Here is a 22,968-nt window from a genome sequence, read left to right on the forward strand (position 1 = left end):
CTGTATGCTGTATGTATCACATTGTGCTAAATCTTATAGCCTGGATGCTTATCCTGCATCCAGAAAACTTCATGTTCTGTGGTTATGCCCCTAACAACACACATATGATTCAAACCCTTTACACTTGGAAGGAGCCTGCGCTCATGACAATTATTTTCCTTCTGGACTGTCAGAGATGGGCTGTCTGCTTCACTACTTCATGCTCCCCTTATCTGCTTCTCTTTCCACCCATGGTAATTGAAGGTGGCTGTAGGCCAGTAAAAGTCCAGAGTGAGCGAGCAGGGGTGGTGGAGAGGGAGAAAGACAGAGAAGACAGAAGGAGCTGCTGGATAGGGCAGGCTTTCATTCAGCAAAGAAACATGTGCACTTCTTTGCAACTTCAATTTCTGTCTAACGAAGCCTGTGAACAGAATTGATCATTGGCTTTCAATGAGAGGATTAACAGGAATTCACACAAGGGATTCGACACTTGCTGGTAACCTTTTGCATACTTTGTCAACATTTATCTCAGATCTCTTTGCTGTTTTGCAGTTTGGGGTTTGTTCGTGCATACAGATACAGCTGTCATATGCTGTTAACTATACTCACTAACTCTGGTGAGTGGCTGATTTGAGATTACAAATCTCAAGGGAGATTTTGCTGGTTCGTTAGGGTGAACCTGTTGGGCTGATCTTGGTGTTTTCAATTCATTTTTTTAGTATGCAATGTGTTAGCACATGGTAAAATTGCTAACTCAATTCAGATCGGTAACAAATGAACTCTGTGTCAACGTTCACTTTAGTGTGCAAGACTCTGCATATGTGCTGCATATTGAAGGTGTCAGGCTCAGCGATCAGTCCCTTATTTGTGCTACTGTCCTGCAAAGAATGAATGGAATCATCTCGGGATTTTCCTGGCCATTTCTCTGCTCATAAAAGGAGTTTGCTTACATAAGTGCCCCACAGTGTTGCAAGGACTGAACAGATTTTACACATATGAAAATTGAATGTAGATGAAGAAATTGTCAGCACAGTGGACATGTTAGCAGAAAAGTGATACATGTAAGACCCCTTTGAGCGAACATTTTACAAGCTATTATTAAACAGTTTGGAATATTTTTTTTCTTCTGAGAACAACTGAGAGGGCTTAGCTTTTCCTTGTTGCTTGAAGAATCTGGCAGCAATAAATCCCCCTGGTCTTGGCAACTGTTGTTCACGCCGAACACCAGTTGTTGTTTCTGGAATGGAATAACTTCCTTTTGCCAAATTTATAGCAGATAACTATAACTTAAACAGTTTGGATGGAGTTAAAACTGCAGTTACACAAGATAAACTACAAAAAACAAATAGAAAAAAACACAGTTTGTGACATGTTGTTTTAAGGTTTAATCTCAAACTCTGTGGTCTGATCCTGTGGTTAAAATCTGTCTGATGACTCAATGTCGAGTGAAATGTTATCTAGTGAAATGTGAGAAATCATTTGTTCAGCAGCTTCCTGAACAGCATATCCAGCTGGAACTATCCAGCTGCTACTAAAATATGTCTCACATAAATCTTACTAAGATTACAAAATATCGCAGCAAACAATATGCTAAACCCAGAATTCATGTTATGTGGTGGATATATCCACAGTTTGGCTTCGCTTGGTATTCAACACACAGTACCAGCTATCGAGTTCTGGTAGTTTATCGCCACAATTGAAACCTGGAGCTACAGTACTAAGTTTCAGAACTGCTCCAGTAACATCAGAGATCACTTGAGCCCGGTGCAAACCTGCAACACACGTGCACCTGTTAATTCTGCTACAATTCAAACTGTAAGCAGAATAGCACAGCACATGTAATGTTGCAATTTTATTCCTGGATGAAGGTGGGCTCCCTTCATCATGACTACATGTGTTTGGTCACTGTCCACAGCTGGAATTTCACTGTCTGATGGTGTAAATGAAGACCATGTGGCTCGAGAAAAGGTGTAGAAAAACTCAGTACGGGGAAAGTCAGTTGAGAGGAAAGTCATTCTGGCTGGACGCAGCAAGTGAGGGGGTTTTCCAGCTGCCTCCTCCAGCTCTCTGAAGAAAACAGCTTGCACAACTATGGCAGCTTAACTCCTTCAACTGTGTTACTTCAACTGAGTTTACATCGTGGAAAAATGTAGTCATGTTAAAGAGTGTCACCCCTTAGCGGCTGCACAGGAATAAATGCATTTGGGAGTCCAAAGGTTATATCCTGACCACTGTGTGTTGACCATCACGTTTCACAATCAGAAACAACTATGAATAAGGTGTATGGTCAGTTCCTTCCTATCAAATTCCTTCCACAAGTCTTGTTACTTAAACTGTGCAGCATATCTGGTCCTCATTTGCAACTGCTTCCTTTGAGGATGTCAGCAGTTTCTTTGTGCTGTTGGAAACTACTCTGAAAGATAATTTAATAGAGCAGCCACAGAAAGAACATACAATCAAATGTTAGCTGTTTATTCACATGCAACTTTCTAGTCCATTCTCATTAAATATAAATGTGACTGTTTTCATTGTTTTACTGGATCCTTTATATACTGTACCATTTCATGTCCAATTTCATGGTAATGCACACAGTCACCACCAAGATCTGCATGTTCTTTGTGACACATGCAATGAAATTGATACTGTAAATTAATTAGTTTAGCTTCATTCAGTTTTATCAAAAGCTTAGTAGCATAGTGCATATATACATATAAAGAGAATACCAATACACAGTCCGCTCAGTCACCAATTTTGCCTCAGTGGGCTTTACAGTCTCAGACCCTTTTTGTGCCTCTGCACAGGCAATAGCCAGGGTCAGGTCACTTTCCATTTGTCCATCTGCGCAGCCACCCAGTTCTTGTGAACTTCTATCTAAGGATACTTTAAGGGAATTCCTTATATTTGGTATAACAACAGGAGTCAATGAAGAACTGATGCTGCCAAAAAAAATGCTACATTGTGGAAACACCTGACAGAAATTATATTGCATTTGGCACCAACATACACTTGGATAATGATGACATACACACACAAGGCTCATACTAGAATATCAATCTGGACAGATGTGTTTGCAAACTACAACATTTTAAAGGACGGAGTGTGCATTTTGTCATGTGTTGTACTTGGGTTGACATTGCTTCAGTAAAGGGATTTGTTTGCCATCTCTGGGTTGTTGGCAATTATAACATCTGGAATAACCCTGAATATTAGGTATTTTCTCACCAGAAAAACTATAAATATGGTTTAAAAAGACCCTATTATGGTTAAGTACAAGGGAAAAAACAAGCGGAAAAATTCTGCTGATGGCACAAACAACATTTAGATGTGTCAGAAGTGGCCTGATATCTACAGAGACACATTTCCCCAAGAGAATGTTGTTTGAAATTGATTAACATAGTCCCAAAATGTTTATTTTCTATATGTTTAGACATGTGTTTTGAAATAACCTTGCTCCACTTGATGACAGTAACTGGTTACAATCACTTCAACTGCTGATGGGAAGGAAGGTATTACAATTGGATTTATCCACAAGGGAGGAAAAGTGTAGGCATGAAGCTTTTCTGGGCAGGCGTTCTGTATTTGAGCCAAGGACAGGCAGAGATTGGCAAACGGCATCAGATTTAAGGAAACAGCTGATAATCCCACAGGAAATGGTGATCACTTAAAGGGCAGTTGCGGTCAGAGGTTCAGTGAATTGTTTATTTAGTAAAGATGACAGTGCCATGTGAGGATGTGGTAAACGAGGCTTGAACGGAAAATCCTTAGGTGTTCTAAGGCAGTGGAGGATGTTCAGGATTGGAAAAATAGAGTGCATCGCATGGTGGATAGATGCAGAGTTCACAGTATAACTTAGTGGTACAAGTAAGTGAATTAGGGATTTGTGGGTGGAAGTGTCGTTGGCAGGACTGGGCAGAATGTGAATATAGCCCCTTCCAGTGATCATCCATGTGATACTGTATTCAGGGTTGATGGCTCATGAGTACTACTGCTTCTTAACTTGTCCTAAGCACATGATGGATGCACTAGTAATAGCTTTTACCTCTGAATTTAAAGCTACTCTAATCAATATTTTATGTCTACAATTGATAAAATAACTACTGTATATGTAATTTAGAGGTGTTTGTACTGATGAACCCACAGAAAATTATTAATCAACTTTGGCTTTCGATGCTGAGATATCTCATAGTTGCACTGCTGCATTGTTGTAGTATAGAGCAGACATTTTCTTCCTCTGAGACCAGAGAAAATATTATAATAACTACACTAAACGTAAAAGTTTTTACAATCTTTTGTAAAGTTTTTTACAGCTTGTTTATAGAGCCAGATTACACAAATTCACTCCACTCACTAAGGGTGAAAAATAAGTGGAACCTTACACATTAGGCTTTTTCACAGGTAGGCTTGTTAACTTAAAATTACTGGAGACATGCATTGTCTGAGCTATACAGCACTTGATCTAGGCATAGCAAACATCGGGTAAAAGAAGTTTGCCAAATATTTGTAAAACAGAAGCATATTACCATAGATCACAGAGGGGAGGGAAGTGAAAAACCTCCATTCTCTGCAATACACCCATGAAACATAAATGACTCAACATGACTTTAATGACTTAGTGATCATCTACACTGCTTACCGTGTTAATATAAGTCAAACTTGTGTGATTCCAAGTCATACTCCATGATTCCAAATGTGAATTTATGTAGCCTGCTGGATGTAAGCCACTGTTTGCTAACATATTTATCAGCTTTTCATGGTGACATTATGGTGTCAAAAAGTCAAATGATGCAGTTTTAGCTTCAGCTTGTATGTGTGCACTCATTTTCTACTAATGGCCATCTTTACATAGCCAGGCTTCTGATGCACAGCTAAATGGATGGAAAAATGTAGATCAAGTCATGCCAATTCATTCTGTGAAACAAAAAAAAAATGTATGTATGAATGATTTATAAGGCCTCAGTGGTAAATGCATTAACCATGATTTGAACTGTGAGCAGTGTGAATGTGTGCATGGACCATCAGCTGTCATGTATACGCATTCACAGCAGGCTAAATCAAACTGCTTTCATTTAACACTCTGAACATTAGGGCATCATACAGAGAACACAAGGTGACCTCAGTTCACAAATAATGGTAATTTGCATGCACATACAGAACTTGAATTATATGCTATTATTATTTTATCACGTAAAAAAGAACAATGCAAACATTTGTGACATGTGGTCCCTGTGCTAATCTTGATTTAAAAAAAGTTAAGTCTCAGTGTTTTGTTTTACAATAATGCGATGAAAGATTTCTTCAAATACAAAGCATGTTTTCCATTTCTCTGTAGGTGCACAATTGGAAGTTGGTACTTCTGCATAATGGGTTACAAAGTGACATCCATGCGTTGTGGCTTAAGATGCCTGTGCTTCATGCTTCTCCATTTGTTTAGTGCAGCTCAAGATGATGACATAAGAAGTAAGAGTGCCTCTGTCTTTGCTCTCTCTTATTTGTTTGTTGTCCATAAGTTAATAACGAATGCATTCAAATGACTGAGATGATTTAAATGCTTTTTACGTAACATATTTCACCAAACTAGATACATTTTTAAAAAGTATTATTTCTGCTAATTGTTTATTTCCTGTCTGCTCCAGGTTGTAGGACAGCACCATGTGATTTGGTCTTTATTCTAGATGGCTCATGGAGTGTTGAAGATGTCAATTTTGAACTAGTAAAGCGATGGCTTGTCAACATAACGACAGGCTTCAACATAGGACAGAAGTTCACCCAGGTTGGAGTCGTCCAGTACAGTGATGACCCTGTTTTAGAAATACCTCTGGGGAAGTATTACTCCAACAGAGACCTCATTAAAGCAATGGAGTCTATTGAGTACATGGGGGGAAACACGAGGACAGGCACAGCCATTCAATTTGCTACAGACAAACTGTTTGGCCTTTCTGAGCGTGGCCCACTTGGCATTTCCAGAATTGCTGTTGTCCTCACAGATGGGAAATCCCAAGATGAGGTTTTGAAAGCAGCAGAGGCAGCGAGGAAAAAAGGAGTAATTCTGTTTGCTATTGGCGTGGGGTCAGAGACAGAAGAAGCTGAGTTGAGGGACATTGCGAACAAGCCATTTTCAAAATATGTATTCTCCGTTGAGGACTACAAAGCTATTTCTAGGATCATACAGGTCATACGACAGAAACTATGCGAAGGTGAGAAACTGCTGATTAATTTCTGAAGCTAAAACTGTTCTGCTAAAATAATATGAGGTCAAATATCTGTGTCATCATCAGTTGTATTGCATCACTTGTCAATTTCATCCTCTAAATGATTTTGTCATTCTTGCCCCCATGTTGCAGAGACCGTTTGTCCAGCAAGAATTCCTGTAGATTCCCGTGAAGAGAAAGGTTTTGATTTACTTTTGCAATTAAATTTGGCCAAAAAAGTAAAGAGGACACAGGGGTCATTCTACAGCACTAGAGCCTATGAAGTGACGTCTCACGTTGATTTAAGCGAGACTACACGGTAATCATTTTGCTTTCATTATTCCTCCATCATCAACCATGTATTCTCTGTGGAAAAACTTTTTTTCCCCATTTGTTTGTTCTATCAGGAACCTTTTTCCTGATGGATTCCCTCCATCGTATGTTTTTGTGGCCACGATGAGGTATAAAGGATCAGTGGCCAAAGAGGATTGGGACCTGTGGAGAATACAGACACATGATGGGAAGCCACAAATGGCGGTGACTTTAAGTGGACTGGACCGTACTGTGATGTTCACCACAACAAGCGAAGCACCAAGTGGAATCCAAATGGTTACATTTACACAACAAACAGAAAGGGTAAAATAACAGCCTGTGTGTATTAATGCATATATTTTACACACAAGGACTAGTTACAAACATACAGTATCAAACAGCCCTCAGTCACTTACTGTAGTTTCTGTTCTGCACTGAACACCAGAAAACTACAGTAAGTACCCGATTCCCCAGAGTGGTATATCCATTTGCAAGAATATGTTATTACTGTTTTAATGTGATACACGTACAGATTTTTTTATTTTCTTTATTAGAATGATTCCAAGATGTACAACAGTATTGACTATTTCCTGTTATTTTTCTATGACAACAAAAGCTGTTTGACGAGAAATGGCATCAGCTGCGGCTGCTCATCACTGAGGAGGACGTCACTCTTTATGTTGATGACCTGGAATTGGAAACTCTGCCCTTGGAGTCCCCTGTTGGCATTTTCATCAATGGAAAAACTCAAGTTGGAAAATACATGAGAAAGGAAACAACAGTACCAGTAAGTTTATCCGGTTTACAAAAAATAAACATCTGTGTCAACTTATCTATAGAAACGGGGAGCTGTTTGTTGTTTGTTTGTCTAACCCCGAGCTGATATACAATATGTTCACACGGTACTGCACAGTTTACTACTAGCTCCTCAGAGACATGCTTAACTCCATGGATAATAAATCCTTGGCAAAAAGTAGCCTTTTCCCCCTCACAATCTTATTAATCTTAGTTTTATTTGTCTCAATTGGCACAATTTATGCCAAAATAAATAAATAAAAAAAAAAATCAGGATTGTGCTGTGTTTTCGTGCATGCCTGTAAACACCATATACATATACAGTAGTATGTGTTACATGATGTACACAATTTATTGTGCATATTATGTGTCACCTTTTATTATGAAACAATAGCACAAACTGACCATTCAAGTACCTCAAACATATTAGTAAGCAATTAGGCAGGTCATTATGGTCATTATGGTAAATTATTCTTGGTACATCTTTTGTTATATAAGGAAGGATATGATAAAATCCACTATTTGGGGATGATTCAGACTTTCAGATGTTGCATGCCAGTCAGTGTGTTGACACGTGATTATGTCTGTGGATCTTAACAGAAACCACAGTTTAGTAACCATGTTTATTATGTGTACTGACTCACTGTTATAAGAAACATTTAAAAAGTTTAAAGCCATTTAACAAAATAAATGCACTTATGTATCATTTCGGGATCAGCACACTTGTAATTGGAAACAGATTTTTGTAACTGGACCCTTAAAAGGAAACTTCAATAAAGGCTACCGTTATCATTAACATGTTTTATTCATTTATGCCCCCAAACACAGTCTAATGTTTTCATTAGGTTAAAATAATATATATGCCAGGAGCATTGTTTTGCTCACATAGTAATAGTGAAAGAGTCAATGGGACATCCTGGAGCTGGTTTACCACCAGCATCAATAACATACCAAATAATGGAAGAATAGTGTAATGTTGCTACAGAACAGCTCCAAACACTGAGGGAGGTCTGGCAACTTGCTGCCTACCATTGCCCAGTGAGGCCACTTTATCTTCCCTTTAATAGTTATACATTAGCATTTTCAATTCATTAGTTGCAAAGCACGGATAAAACTGAACTAAATGCTACAAAATGACCCCCATACTACATGTTTTTGTTTTGTTAGCTGGTATGGAGTCTCCAGCAGTGGGGGTTGTGTTAACAAGCCATTTTTTACTTTTTCTTTTTACACTTTGTACAGTTTGAAATTCAGAAACTTCGCATCTACTGTGACCCTGAGCAGAATAATCGAGAGACTGCATGTGAAATACCTGGGGTTGTAAGTATGAGAGTCTCAGTTTTGGCTATGCACTCACTCTTTCAGTCCAAAAGCAACAAAGATAACTTCTTCTCACCTACTTCTCACCTTGTCAGAATAATTCAGTTTCTACTCTGGATCATAGCACACAGTGGTGCAGGCGTGCTGCCAATCAGTTACCTCCACAACTTGTACTGCTGTATTTTACAATAATGTTGTATAATAAAGGTGTAATTTGAACATATTCAATTTAAGTCACATCTGTTTACATATAAAATATTTAGTTGGAGGAGAACATGTGGCTCAGCTTCAAACATTTTGCACACAGTATATATATATATTTTTTTTATGTCTGCTGGCTCTAACTGTGTTTGTGCAGCAGCAGTTCATTGTTATGCTGGCTTGGAAACAGCTATAACTACAGAAAACCAGTGCCAAATTACTGTTTTTAATATTAAGCTGTTGGATAAAAATATCAAAAGAGACAGGATGAAAAGCCTAAAATTACAAAAGCTTGCCAAGTACCCCTGCTCAGCTCCCTCTCTCTGTGTCGGTGGTTTATTTGCAAAGGAATCTCCGAGTTTTCTTATCAGTGCTTGTTTGAAGGGAGGCTTAAATGCTTTACTAGTAAAATCTTAAATCATTTCATTTAAAAACTGAAAAATATCCAGTGGGCATTTTAGCAGAAAGACTTGCTCTTATTTAAATACAGATTGAAGTGATTGGTTTTATTTCTGCTATAATGTCTAATTATGCCTGTTCATTACAGTGCTCCAACAGTCTTGATTATGCTGAACCAACTCAAGAACCTTGTGTTTGTCCTCCTGGACCACCTGGACTCCCAGGAATGAAGGTCAGGTTTTCTACTTCCCTTCATTCTTTGTCCTGTGTCATGCTGTTGTATTACAGTGTATAATTAATAGTCATAGTTGGTTAAATATTTACTTTAAACAGTGGTGGTCTGGTAAGGTGAAACAACAAAAACATAACTCAATCTATAACAATGTTTGTGTGTAAACTCAGGAATGACTAAGAGACTAAATTGCTTCTGTTTGAGAGACAGACCACAAACTTTCTCTTGCCTCCTGCTTAACCTTGAGGAAACATGAAATCCTGGATGATGTCCAAATGTTGTTGTGTAAGGATATGATGATATGATGATCACACTAATATTTTATCAATCCAGACGTTTTTATGGTGCATCCAGAGTTTTCAGGAATTATGGATGCACCACATAGTCTCTCTTAGGCACGTTCTGGCTTGCTATTGAGTCACTTATTTTAAGTCTTGTAAGACCCTGTAGTATTGTACAGTTTCCTTGAAACAAACCAGACCTAGGATAAGATAAACACTGTTTGAATGGAAAATTACCAAACTAGGGAATACACTTAGATCTCTGTATTTATTAATGACAGATTATCAACCAAATAATAGCAACCCCAGTCATAAAAGCCTCTACACAAGGACCTCTGAGAGAGATATTAGCAAAAGTCCTTCCTACAAAAGAACGTGGTTGGTTTCGGGCATATTTGTGTTTATAAGGTCACCGCTGTATGTTTACTACATTTACTAATAGATCCAAAATGCTGGGGATGGTGACTGGCATGCAGATGTTTCTTATAACCCACATAGTGCTCAAGAAGAACTTACAGTATAGCTTGCTCAGCATGGTTTGCAGATAAATTAAATCAACACTGTGCGCCTGAGAAAACATATTGCTACCAGAGATGCTCCAAATTGTTGCCTGATCGACAGTAATGTACATATAAACAATTGGTTTTAGTTATACATGACTGAATTACCACGTTCTACTTTCTGCAGGGTGAATCGGGAAACACTGGCAAACCTGGTCAGCCTGGACCTGCTGGTGCTGATGGTAAGCCTGTGAGTACTACATAGTTCAATATGCAAACATACAGAACACAACAGCATCTGAGCAAATGCTAAAACCTGTTTTTTCCTCTGTAATTGTTTGTGGCCAGGACTACACCAGAATGCTCAAACATAACAGTAAATAAGTGTATTTACTTATTTTTCCAATGGGTAAATAAAAAACATCTCCCATTGTAGCAATGGTGGTTTTTCTGTGATGAAAACCATCCAAAAGTGAACCACATGTTGTACAGCATGATCAAAAATCCACCCCGCAGCCTAGAGTCACTCAGAGAACATGCACATAGCTTAAGGGATGCAAATATTTAACTAAGTGTGTTTCTCCCATTCTGTTTTTGTTTAATGTAAGGGTCTCCCTGGCATTAGAGGGACTCCAGGTCAGCCAGGTCCACCAGGAGTAGAAGTAAATGCATTTTGAAATAATTTACCTTCATGTTTAATTCATACATGTTAAATTCAGCATCAAGAACAGAAAATATAATGCTGCTTTCCGTTCTTATCTCTGCCAGGGGCCACGTGGGCCAGACGGGTACAAAGGAGAGCAAGGGAGGCCTGGTGTTTCGGTAGGAAGGTCAAAAAGCACAAACTATGCTGCAATTGATTTCATTATCATGCTGCAGCACAAATTTGTAACCAGCACAAAACCAACTTGTAATACAAGTCTGTTGTTTCAGGGTGACAGGGGTATGCCTGGATTACCAGGACCACCTGGACAACAGGGAGAGAAGGTGGTGATACTATTTTTTCATTTGCATTATACTGCCTCTTTGTTTGCCTTAACACACCTTGTGTAGTTAAGGTAAACCATTTTTTGATCAAATGTAGGATTAACAGGATGTATCTGCTAGACAACTCAACGTGAACTGCTCCACTGTCGTTGCTTCAATCACTCTAGAACCCATATGTTAGGAATATAAAGTCAGATCCCTCGGGAGAGAAATACAGCTTCTGTAGTGTGGGATCAGAGCTTTGCAGAGAGACTTAAAGAAGCATGGTAATTCATGCTTTCATTCTGGTTTTTCCATTGAAAGCTTAAACAGTTCTGCTTGAAATAAACAGATCACACAGCCACAAAAAGCACTGTGGAGCATTCTATATCTCCAATTAAAGGCCATCAGTTAAGATAAAACCTTGTACTTTAAGGACACCAATCTGGCACACCACCTGCTCCAGCAGCAACTCAAATGCAGATAAACAAGATATTAAGAAATCAATTCGCTACTTGAGGTACTTTAGCTCAAAGTAAGTGCTGCTGAAGTGTTCAGCTGAATAACTTGCTCTGTTCAAGTACACAGACTAGGAAACTTTATGCACTTGGTTGTGTGTAATACTTGCAGCTGTCATGATAAATAACTGTGTGTAAGAAGGCATAAGTACATGAGCCACAGCAGTCCTTGTTTGGACTGGCTGTGGCAGCAAGTCTCTCTAGAACTTTTCAATTGCTCGGATCATTTTAATGTTCATCTGAATGACACAGGGTTATTTCGATGTATAGTTAGGTAATGCATCTTCTATAGATTGCATCAGCCCTTTCATATTATCCCACATTGTAAATAATGTGACCACAGGGAGCCCTGCCAGTTGGCGGACACAGAGAATAATTGATGCAGTTAATGTCATTTTGAAAAAGGTTTCAGCTGTCTGCAGACACGTCTGCACCTGGAGCATATGCTCCTGTACTGTCTGTCCCATTGGTCGACTCAAAGGTCCATTATGTGTCAAATTAAGTTTTTACAAGTGCTTGGCCTGTCTTCTCAACTTTCTTTTATTACTGTAGGTCAAATATGTTCCTACTTTGAGTTTTGCCCATGCAAAATACAATGGAGCACCACCTTTTACATAAATTATATTAAAAAAATAAAAATCACATTTCCAGTTAAAACATAAAATGATTTAAACTTTTACGGGTCTTTTTTATTTTTGCTGGCCTCTTTAAAATCCCATATTTAGACATTGCATTAAGGTAGTGGTCTAAGGCACAAATGATGAGATGAGCATATAGAAGGTGCACTGCTGGTGATTTTCCAGCACGTACATGCCGAATGTTGTAAGAAACAAGTTAGCAAAGCTCTGGTCAAATTGCTTCTACAAAGAGCAAATCACCTCAAGGCAGATTAAAAAGATAGATGTTTTTTTTACAAATGTAAAATTTAGTGAATTCAAATTCTTAATCTAATTAAATACAGTTAAAAGACTCAGAGTGCTTTCTCAGAGTAGTGACCCTGAGAGGCTGAGCTATCAGATGCCACTCCAGAGTGGTTTCAGCTCACAGATCGACAGCTTGATATTTTCCTGTGAATATACAACTCAGAGCTCCATCAAAGATGCGAAGCAGTCTTAGTCCAGAGGCAGCAAAGCAGGCACAAGCCTGATGAGCATCAACAATTCAGCACCTTTCAAGACTTCAGAAATGTCCTTTGTTCAAGCCATGACACATATCTATAAAGCTGTGTGGTCATGATGAGACTTTGGTGGAAGTGAAGAACCAGATTTCTCTTCTTTTTGCACATCTAAATGTCGTCCCATTGTTTGAAACATCCATCCACTGGGCTTCATTTTTAAATATTCTTCATAGTTGCCAAGTAAAAACTGAATTTGCTACATATCTGGGACACAAGGTGTTTTCACTTTGGGAGCCAAAGCCCAAAAACACGGAACAATCTCTTAAGACAGAAAGGTCTTCAACCAGCAGGGAGCCACTTAAGCCTCCCTTAAAGCTAAAGGGGATCCTCATCTTGTAGAGATTTTTGGAAACAAACACATTTACATGTTCCAAATTGTTGCCATAGAGCAAGACCACCCAATGGTGCACTCTCATTTTCCTCACATAAGATCTAGACAACATTAGAGTACAACATTCACTACATTGTAACTATATAGACTGCATTCATCTTTAAAGAAACCAGTTGTTTTGGACATGAAAACCCACAGTGAAACTCACAGCTGCAGAGTTTTTATTTTTCTGCAACATATTTGTTCACTGAATATAAAATTGTGAGTACACTTTGAGAACAACCTCTTTTCATTTACATATAGTTTTGCAAACATGCCATTTGAATCTACACCTACAGAGTTGGCATGCAAAATCTGAAAACAAGTGATCTAATATCCAGCCTTGTTCCAAAATCATGTTTTCATTCTGTAAATGTGATGATTCCTCAAACTTTTGGCAGTGTTAATCATATACAAACATTTGGTTTTAGGTCAAGTGGTGCAATTTTACTGATGATGGCAAGTTGTTTAACTTCCATTCTGTCAAATGAATGTCAGATTCATTGTTGTCTAAAAGACAGAAATAAGCCACAGCTTCTTAGACCATTTAAGGTAGCAACTATTCTGAGATCAAATATAATGATCACTTTCAACTCTTATTCTTCGCAGGGGTCAGTGGGATCTCCAGGAAGTGCTGGGATACCAGGAAACCATGGCCAAGTGGTAAGGATACAGCCAAAACAGTTAAGTAACTGAGCATTGCAAAATAAGTACAACAATCAACTTGATGGAATGATATTTGCAGGGAGAAAAAGGAAGCATGGGACCTTCTGGGCCGCCCGGCTATCCAGGAGAACCTGTACGTATTATCAATTCAAAATCCAATCCACAGCTTGTGTGTCATTGTAGTATAGAGCAAAATTATTTTCTCTTATTTCAGGGCCCTCCTGGGAGAGATGGAAGGGATGGATCTCCAGGGGGACATGGTCAAAAGGTCTGTTTGTTTTGACAGTACAGAATAGTTAAGATTCAAAGCTGATTCCGGGATTAGATAATAATAGAAGCATGAAGTTGAATACGTCTGCAGACTTTGCTATTGATGTTGTTGTTGCTGTTGCAGCCATGGAAATAGAGTCATACGGTACTGTTGCCCCCGCCCCCTTTCTTTTTCCAAACCTCACTTGCCAGCTTCAGTAAACATCAAAGGTGTTTTAGACAGATGTCTATTTAATTAAAGCAACAGAACATGCAAAATAAAAAGATAATGATGTGTATGTGTTAAGTTAAAACTAAGATACTAGAAAGCAGGACGACAATGAAACGTGTTAATGTTTCTGTTTCTCCAATGTATTAAGGGAGAAGCTGGAACCAGTGGTATTCCTGGTGCTGATGGAAAGGACGGCCATCCTGTGAGTCAATTAAACATCTCTTAAACTAGAGGGAGTCCTCTAACTTTAAGAGAAGCTTGCATGTTTGACTGTTGTAGTGTAGCAATGTGTTAACATACTGTCAGCAGAACAGATACAGCGAGTAAACTGGGTATTTCCCCAGAAGTCTGTCCCAGGATAACTCGGTTATGTAACAATCAGGCTCCGGCTATAAACTAAGACTGTGAATGTAACTCATCGAGAGAATGCTGTGATGCTCTGGCAAATCTGTTTTAGGAAGAAATTGTTTCAGCTGGGCAGCCACCCCACTGATCATGATTGTGTCGTCCAAAAGTTTGTGATGGGTCTACAAAAGATGAGTCAGTTGCTCCATAAGGCTGTAAGCCATTTTTCCTCATCAGAACAACAGAGTTAGCAATATATCCAAGAAACAGAATTAGTACTGTAGCTCCCTCAAGCTAAAACAAGATTAAATTCACACTTCAGCGTAGGCCTGAGCAGAGGGATTTCTTTTCTTATCTTAACTGTGTCTGGGAAGCTCTATCTATTTTCTGTCTCTCAGCCTTTCTGTCTGATCACTATGCACATTCAGTATGTTACTTAATCGTCAGTATGAGGCAACCACTGAGCATGTGCAAGTATTTATCTTGGAAAAAAATTACCAACAAAAAGGGCCTTTCAGTGCTAGCTTTGAGATGTGTTGAACTGATTAAATTGTATCAGTAAATAAAACAGGCGCCCCTGACAGTAAATAATGCTAGTGTCCCCTCTAAATCTATACACATTATTCAGCACTGGATTCATAGACAAACCTTTTCTGGTCATTCTTAAACTTTATCATCTTATCTGTTTAAGTACAATCTGTACACTTGTTCTCAGGGTTTGCCCGGATTGCAAGGAATTGCAGGCCTGGATGGACAAAAGGTAACCTTCTTTTAATATACGGTATGTCCAAAATTAACTGTTGAATGGTTTTGTATCATTCTTTGTAATTATATTTGATTTAAGGGGGAAGTTGGTTTGCCTGGACCAAAAGGTTTTAAAGGACTGACTGGACCACCTGTAAGTTACCAGTTGTTGAACAGTTGGTAATAGTCTTAAGACAGTTTTACATTTTTAGTGCCTAAAATAATTTTCTCGTTCTCCTTCAGGGTGAGATGGGTTTACCTGGTGAACCTGGCTTAAAAGGCCAAACTGGACCTAAGGTAATACATATATAATGCAATCGTTAAATGGATCAAAGGTGAACTAAATCCATTGCCTGGCCAAATGAAAAGTCACCACCTGGATTTCACTGAGCAAATAGGTAAGAGCCTTTCATTGGATAATTACTGCAGTGATTAAGATGGCAACACCATGTGGTCAGCTGACTACCTGAATGTACTGAATGGCCAGGTTTTTCCATCAATGGATTGTGTTCTGGTGGCAAGGGCATATTCCTCGATGACACTGGGCTCAAACTGTGAAAAAGTTGTTCAGCGACTAGAAAACATAATTTTCACACATCAATTTGGACATAACAGAGTCCAGACTTTAACCCCATTGAGAATCTTGGGAACACTTTACACAGCAGTCCAATCCTGTCATCAATACAAATCTTGGCAAGAAATTATTGCAACTCTAGATGGAAATACATGTGGTGACATTACATAATCTTATCAAAACAAAGCTGCAGTGAATGCGTGCTGTAATCAAAGCCAAAGGTGGTCCAGGAATTATTCGAGTGACCAAATTATTTTTTGGGCCAGGCAGTGTATAATGTCAGTTTATCACCCTCTATTTCCCTGGGGCCGTGAGTGCACTAACTCAAACTGTGACCCAGAAAAGTCAATACTGTAGATCAATCCACACAAGTTGGCATTAGCCACTGACAAGCTGCAGGCGCAACCATGTCATGATTCAAGTAGGCTCTGAGCACAGTGTAGTACAGCTGCCAACAAATTTAGCAGATCAGTGCACGCTATGTGACATTGTCAATGTAGACGCACTGAACTTTGTTTGGTCAACGGCATTACATGTTTTGTTTAGTCACCATTTTTCTAAAATACAACTTAGCACAAGTAACGATCTCTTGGCCGCAACAGAGGGGCTAAATTAAGCCATGATCCGGCCTTGCTGCTTTCGTCAGTGGAATTTTAGTGGAAATATAACCAGCATAGGCCTGTGCAGTCAGGACACTTTGTCTCCTAATCAGTTTTCATTAGCTGGTCTGCCTTTAACAAGCTAATGTGTATTGGTAAATGGCACACAAGTGAAAACCAAAGTTTATGGAGAGGCAGACAATACTTTTATTTTATGGCCAAGCTTTAAACTACAATTACTGAAGCTTGTTCCACTGGAAAAGAAAGCATATGACTAGTGCTACGCATTACTGTAACAACTAGACAATTAAATGTGAAGCTGCAATTTCCCAATACTTTAAACCATTGCTTAAACTATTGCATGCATCAATGAAAATGAATTCTAATAAGGTCAATAATATGATGATGTTCAAATATACTTTTCCTGAATGTTATCTGTAACATAAAATATGTTTTATTGTTAATCAAGGGGAGTAAGGGTGACGCTGGAAGTCCAGGTATCCAGGGAACACCAGGCCCTGCGGTATGTTTTCATTTAAATAAGCTAAAATTAACCAAGTGGCCTTTTCTCTGATTTAAATTATTGTGGTCATGTATTGAACCAGTGCCAGTGAGAGTAGCATGTTTATCCACACTAGTAATCAAGTATTTCTGTAAGTTGTTCATTCTACAGTATAATACATGTTAATAGTGTGTTTTTAATCACTGTTGATTTTAAAGGGCAGTGCAGGGGAATCAGGAATAGCAGGTGAGCCAGGGCACCCAGGAATGCCAGGCCTGAAGGGCAGCAAGGTATTTCAATTGTTATTTAGTGAAAATGTCATGAAAATGTGTTTACTGGTCAAAGAATAAAGATATAGTATGGTTGCTGATATTCAGTCATAAACATTTGTTCACCAGAAATTCCAGCTGTAATAATAACTCGATTTAAAAATAAATTTGCTTAGCAATTTCAATAAAATGTATTATTTGACATGTTTAAATGTGTACTAGATGTGACAGGTCTTCATTCTGTAAGGATGCATTCTGGCTATTTATTCTTCTGTAAATCACTGGTCTTAAAAACATACAGAAAGTTAAAATACACATCTCTATTTATTTTTTTTATCAGGGAGAAAAGGGAAATCCAAGTGAACGAGGAGAGATGGTAAGATTCTGGGCAAGATTATGCTGCACTACACAACGCGTAATTGCTGACACAGAATAATCTCTGTAATACTAATCTACAATTAGAATTTAAATTCAGAGGTTTAAAGCTTTCAATAAAGCTTTAAATAAACATGAAGGTGACTTGGATATCACTAGAACTGGATTAAGATATACTTTGGTACAAAAGAAATGGTTTGCATAGGTTGGATTTTACTTAAATCACCATGTGGAACAGTTCAAATACTCATGTGTCAGCTAAAGTGGATCAATTCTATGAAAACTAAATTCAACAAGAAAGTAAGATCATATTTTTGTAACCAAATCTGGTGTTAATGTGTTTAAAATACATTAACACCCCCTAAATCCTGTGATAAATACACATTGATCATCTTGTTGAATGTATATTTAACCTGTAGCTACCAATAGTAATAGTGCATGTTCAAACATCTTATGACATGATTCTCATGATTTTCTCATCAGGGATTGAAAGGTGAAAAGGGAGAGCATGGCTGGCCTGGGCTTCATGTGAGTTTTTGAGCTTTGTCAAAAAATACAAACAAAAAATGTGTGCAAGTTTCTAGTTTTTAAATTCAGAAATCCATTTTAAAACACGTTTCAAATTATTGACTTAAGTTGTAACATTCAACTAAACGGGGGCTGTAAATTCAGTATTCAGTATATGTATTACATCCACCAGGGACATTATCAATTACAAATCTATTGGAAGTTAGGTTCTTGACTAGCAGGTGTAAAGCTATTTTCAGAGTTTTCAGACGTCTTCAGAGCAGATAGTGCCACCATGTGGTTATTTATGTTTCCATTTTGAACTTGAGCTCTGGAACTTAGAAAGAGAAGTTGTTTGGGATGTCTTGGTCCAATACATCTATGTGTCTATCTTTATACATTACACCCACTTTCTGTGGCCTAGCTATGTGTTTAGCTATGTGTTTATTATCTGATGCTTTTTTTTTTTTCAAATATGATACATATTATGTTTGTGATACTTTATACCTTTATGTAACTTTCTCAAGTTCTCAATGATATATAGGTAATAGATATGATCTATTTGAAATAATTTATTGTACCATAACTCTTGTGTTACCTAATTTACTGTAGAAAAATATTGTGCATTATTATTTTTATGATTTCTAGTTTATATTTAGTATTCTCCAGAACAAAAGTCAGCACTCCAAGTTTTCTCCAAGCATAGTTTCTGACTGGAGTGCAGGCTAGTATTTCATAACAATACTGGTGTTTTAACACAGCATAACTGAGATGACAATCTTAATTTTTATTTGCCAGCAGTTAATCTCCGGGTATTTATTTTGCTTGCTCATATGCCAAGTTGATAATATTCCATCAATCAATAAAATGAGCTCACATCTTTTCTACTTTGAAACTTGAGGATGGGACGACTTTTGATCACTTGGTTTTCAAAAATAGCACTCTGGTCCACTTATGCCCTTGCAGTTTGCTGGTCTTGAACAGATGTCAACAGGTCTAGCTCACTGCTTGTCCATGCTCTAAAGAAGGATTTTTAGCCAACTGACTGTAAATAAGCTCATCTTATGAGGTGAGTTTTTCGTGATTACTTTGGAGTGCTGACTTTTACTTCATTTTATTGGGAAGGATTTGGAAGTGCAAGAGAAATGCACCTGTTTTTTGTTTTTTTTCTTAATGCTTCTACGATAGTTTTCAATAATAATAATAATTAATCATGACTTTGACTGACAGGGCTCCACGGGTCCAATGGGGCTAAAAGGAGAGGTATGTTAATCTGAATGCATTCATTAAATTATATCCAACCTGAATTATGATGCGTGTTGCTAACACTGGCATGGCCTTTTTGCCAGAAAGGGACAGCAGGAGATCCAGGGCAGAGAGGTCAAGAAGGTCAAATGGGGCGGCCGGGACAGCCGGGTCAGTCAGGCCCACCGGGCCCCAGAGGGACACAGGGGAACACTGGTCCTCCTGGCCCACCTGGACCTGAGGGAAGATATGTATGTGTGATATAAATGTTTTAACACTTTTACTGTTGATAATGATTTAACATCACCAACAATTGGAATGGATATGGAAATCCATATGATCCATTACTTTTTTGCAGGCAAGCCAAATGTCAGACAGTCACATTCGGCAAATTTGCAGAGAGATGATTCAGTGTGAGTATCATTAGAAACTGTGAGATGGTGTGTTTCTGTCTGTTTTCACCAAACATATTAAATCTTTTAATTTCAATCATCCTAGCGGAGCTACCTTTACTGTTGCTGAGCAACCAACAAAGTAGCTGTGCTAGATGCCAAAGCCGTCCTGGATCTCCTGGTCCTCCAGGTCATCCAGGCCCAACTGGGCCCCAGGGACTCAGGGGGCTTCCTGGACTTAGTGGCTCCAGGGGACATCCAGGCCAACCAGGTCGTCCAGGGCACCCTGGTATTGATGGGCTCAAAGGTAAAACTGGCATGAAATCATCATTAAGTAATTAAAACTGTTAAGTATGAAAACCTTTCTAAATAAGACACCTGTGTGTGTTTGCAGGAGAAGCAGGGTTAAAGGGTGAGAAGGGCAGCCCAGGTCGAACTACCACTGGAGATCAAGGGCCACCTGGGCCTCCAGGTAAATAAAGTGACTAATCACACAGCTAATTTAACAGGATGCTTTAGGATTTGTACTAGGATATTTAATGCCACATACTTCTACTGTGTACCATCATGAAGGGATCATGGCTTAATATATTTGTCTCACAGGTCCAATGGGCCCCCAGACGTACAGTAAACCAGGTCCCCCAGGAAATCCTGGACCCCCTGGTCTAAATGGAGCAGAGGGGAAAAGTGGTACACCAGGCATCCCTGGCCAGCCTGGGGTGTGTGATCCATCCATGTGTTATGGTAGCATGATTAGGCGGGATCCTTACAGCAAAGGGCCAAACTATTGACGTAGTGCAGCGCCACAGCAGGCACCAGTCTGAAGCTGATGTGGAACCAACAGCCATTCTCAGGAAGATCTCATCTTTACAGTTTCTCTCTGTCGTGGAAACAAAACAGACCTCTTCTAACAGCTTTTATGTGATAACCGTCAACAGAACTAGATCCTATCACATTTTATATTGATGTTTTGTACTATTATTCAGATATCATTGAACATGCCTTAAGGTTTTACTGGTATTAAAACAAAACAATTGGCTTCATGTAATACCTCTGATTTCAGCACCGTGAACTCATGTACAACATGTATGCAGGGCCATTTCCCAATATATGGGGTCTGAGATTCCATGAGTCTATTTAAAGACAATTATAATGGTTTACTTTAGAATTTAAAGTGTGATTTCATTCATCTTCTGTTTCATATGATCCCCATTGTCAGTTAGTTTCTTTACATGCACACTAGTTCCTGTTACAGTCTTTTATTTTATTCACATCCTTTCAAGTTTTGCTCATTTTATTGCATTGTATTATACTCAGGTGTGCCCCATATTTGATGCCACACTTCACACTGCATGTTAAAACCAAGTCCTGAAGTCCAAAGAATTAGAGATTAGAACTATTAGAGATTTCCACGATAACATTTTGTTGAGGACTAGATCAAGGCAATGGTATAAACCCATTTAGAAAACTGTATATCCCCAGAAGCAAAACTGTCTCAGTCATGGTGAAATAAAAGAAGTTTGAAATAGGATAAGTTTGAAACCACCGGGACTATTCTTACAACTGGACATCAGGCTGATGATAAAGGCTTTGGTCAGGGAGGTGACTAGAAACCCAACAGTCACTCTAACAGACCTTCAGAAGGAGAAATTGAAGAACCTGCCAACTGGATGACCATCTCAGCTTCATTCAGGTGTACAATATGTTAGAGTGCTTAGAGGACTTGGGGGAATAAGGACTGTCTGGTCTGATGGCAAATGTTAACTAATGTAGACATAGCTGAAGAGTTATGTCTGGCAAATACTGGCTAATATCCCTATGGTGCCTAAGCAAAGAGTTTTTTTTTTTAATGTAAGGAAAAACTGTGAGTGAGTTAGAGACTAGGAAACAGTTCAGGAACAATTACAAAATGTTTCCCTCCAGCTGTCGGTGCCCTAAGTGACCAACTAGACAGCCTTTGCCTAAAAATGGCCCTGCATACATGTCTAGATCTCTCTCTGGGTTGTGTGGTTGGGACATAGACACTGGCCCATAATGCCCCCTGGTGTTCCTTCACTGCACATTGAGTAGGTGCAACGTATCCTGTAACATAATAACACACAACCTCTAAAATCTATAAGTTCCATGTTCAGTCAATCATATCATCATAGATTATGTACATTTAACTTTTTTAGCACAAAACTGTGAGTTTGATTTCCTGTAGCTGATTATGAGCTGCTGTAAGTCTGTGTTCCTTTAGCCTTCAGTTTGACTGTTTAGCACTTATCTCTTTATGAAAACCTTTTACAACAGCTAATACTGTGTATAACCCAAGATAAAGTAGCACTTCCCCCCATCAAGATACCTATTTAATATCATTTTCTTCCAATTAGAAGGTAAAATGTTAAAAAGCTCAGCATTTAAGAACATGCTGACCTTATAGTTTTGACAATTTAAGTCATTTTTGTTTCCAAGGCTTACCTTTCATTACTGTAGCAGGTATTTTATTGTTATTTATAAAAGAGTCCTAACTGTATTTCAACAGTGACATGTCTTCAACAGCTTTTAACTATTTTGTAATATTATTTTGTGTTAAGTTGACTTTTGTATGAATCTTTCTTATTTTTACTAAAATTAAAAAAAGCGGAATGATGTATGAACCTGTGCTGTCCTTTAAACTTTAAAGGTGTTATATCGTGCTTTTTGTTTTCCTAAATGCTACTTTTATGTAGTTGGGTGCCCATGTTACACGTTGTCAGATACCGGAAGCTTGAGGTGAACATGCTTGTATCCTGGCTGGAAGTAAAATACCCAGGTTTCATTCTGCAAATTAGTTTAAAGAGTTTTTCAGGGTTTTTTCTCTAAAGGCTAAACTGTCTAAAGTAAAGTGTTGTGGAAGTACATACCTGGCCATCACACACACTAAGTACACCGTCCCGTCCAACCCTAACCCGTTCAGGTTAGCTGCCATAGTTCTGTTTACAGCTAGGACTGATATTTTGAATTAAAATCTGTATGTTTGTCTGATATTATCCTAACATAGTTATTTAAG

At 38.5% G+C, this 22,968-nt stretch overlaps 1 protein-coding gene across 1 annotated transcript; it reads left to right on the forward strand.

The window, feature by feature from the left end:
- The first annotated feature begins 335 nt into the window (after positions 1-335).
- Positions 336-22,556, forward strand: col21a1 (collagen, type XXI, alpha 1). Its single transcript, XM_026353670.1, has 29 exons — positions 336-475; positions 5,309-5,436; positions 5,613-6,173; positions 6,321-6,486; positions 6,575-6,803; positions 7,096-7,266; positions 8,517-8,594; positions 9,343-9,426; positions 10,395-10,457; positions 10,816-10,869; positions 10,976-11,029; positions 11,141-11,194; positions 13,848-13,901; positions 13,984-14,037; positions 14,119-14,172; positions 14,534-14,587; positions 15,446-15,490; positions 15,575-15,628; positions 15,718-15,771; positions 17,117-17,170; positions 17,368-17,439; positions 17,759-17,794; positions 18,277-18,321; positions 19,531-19,563; positions 19,650-19,796; positions 19,904-19,958; positions 20,044-20,244; positions 20,332-20,409; positions 20,541-22,556. The coding sequence occupies exons 2-29, from the start codon at positions 5,340-5,342 to the stop codon at positions 20,726-20,728; spliced, it is 2,889 nt and encodes a 962-aa protein (XP_026209455.1). The 5' UTR covers positions 336-475; positions 5,309-5,339; the 3' UTR covers positions 20,729-22,556.
- The last annotated feature ends 412 nt before the right edge of the window (positions 22,557-22,968 follow it).

The sequence above is a fragment of the Anabas testudineus genome, chromosome 15 (assembly GCF_900324465.2).
Source record: "Anabas testudineus chromosome 15, fAnaTes1.2, whole genome shotgun sequence".
Taxonomy (NCBI): Eukaryota; Metazoa; Chordata; class Actinopteri; order Anabantiformes; family Anabantidae; genus Anabas; species Anabas testudineus.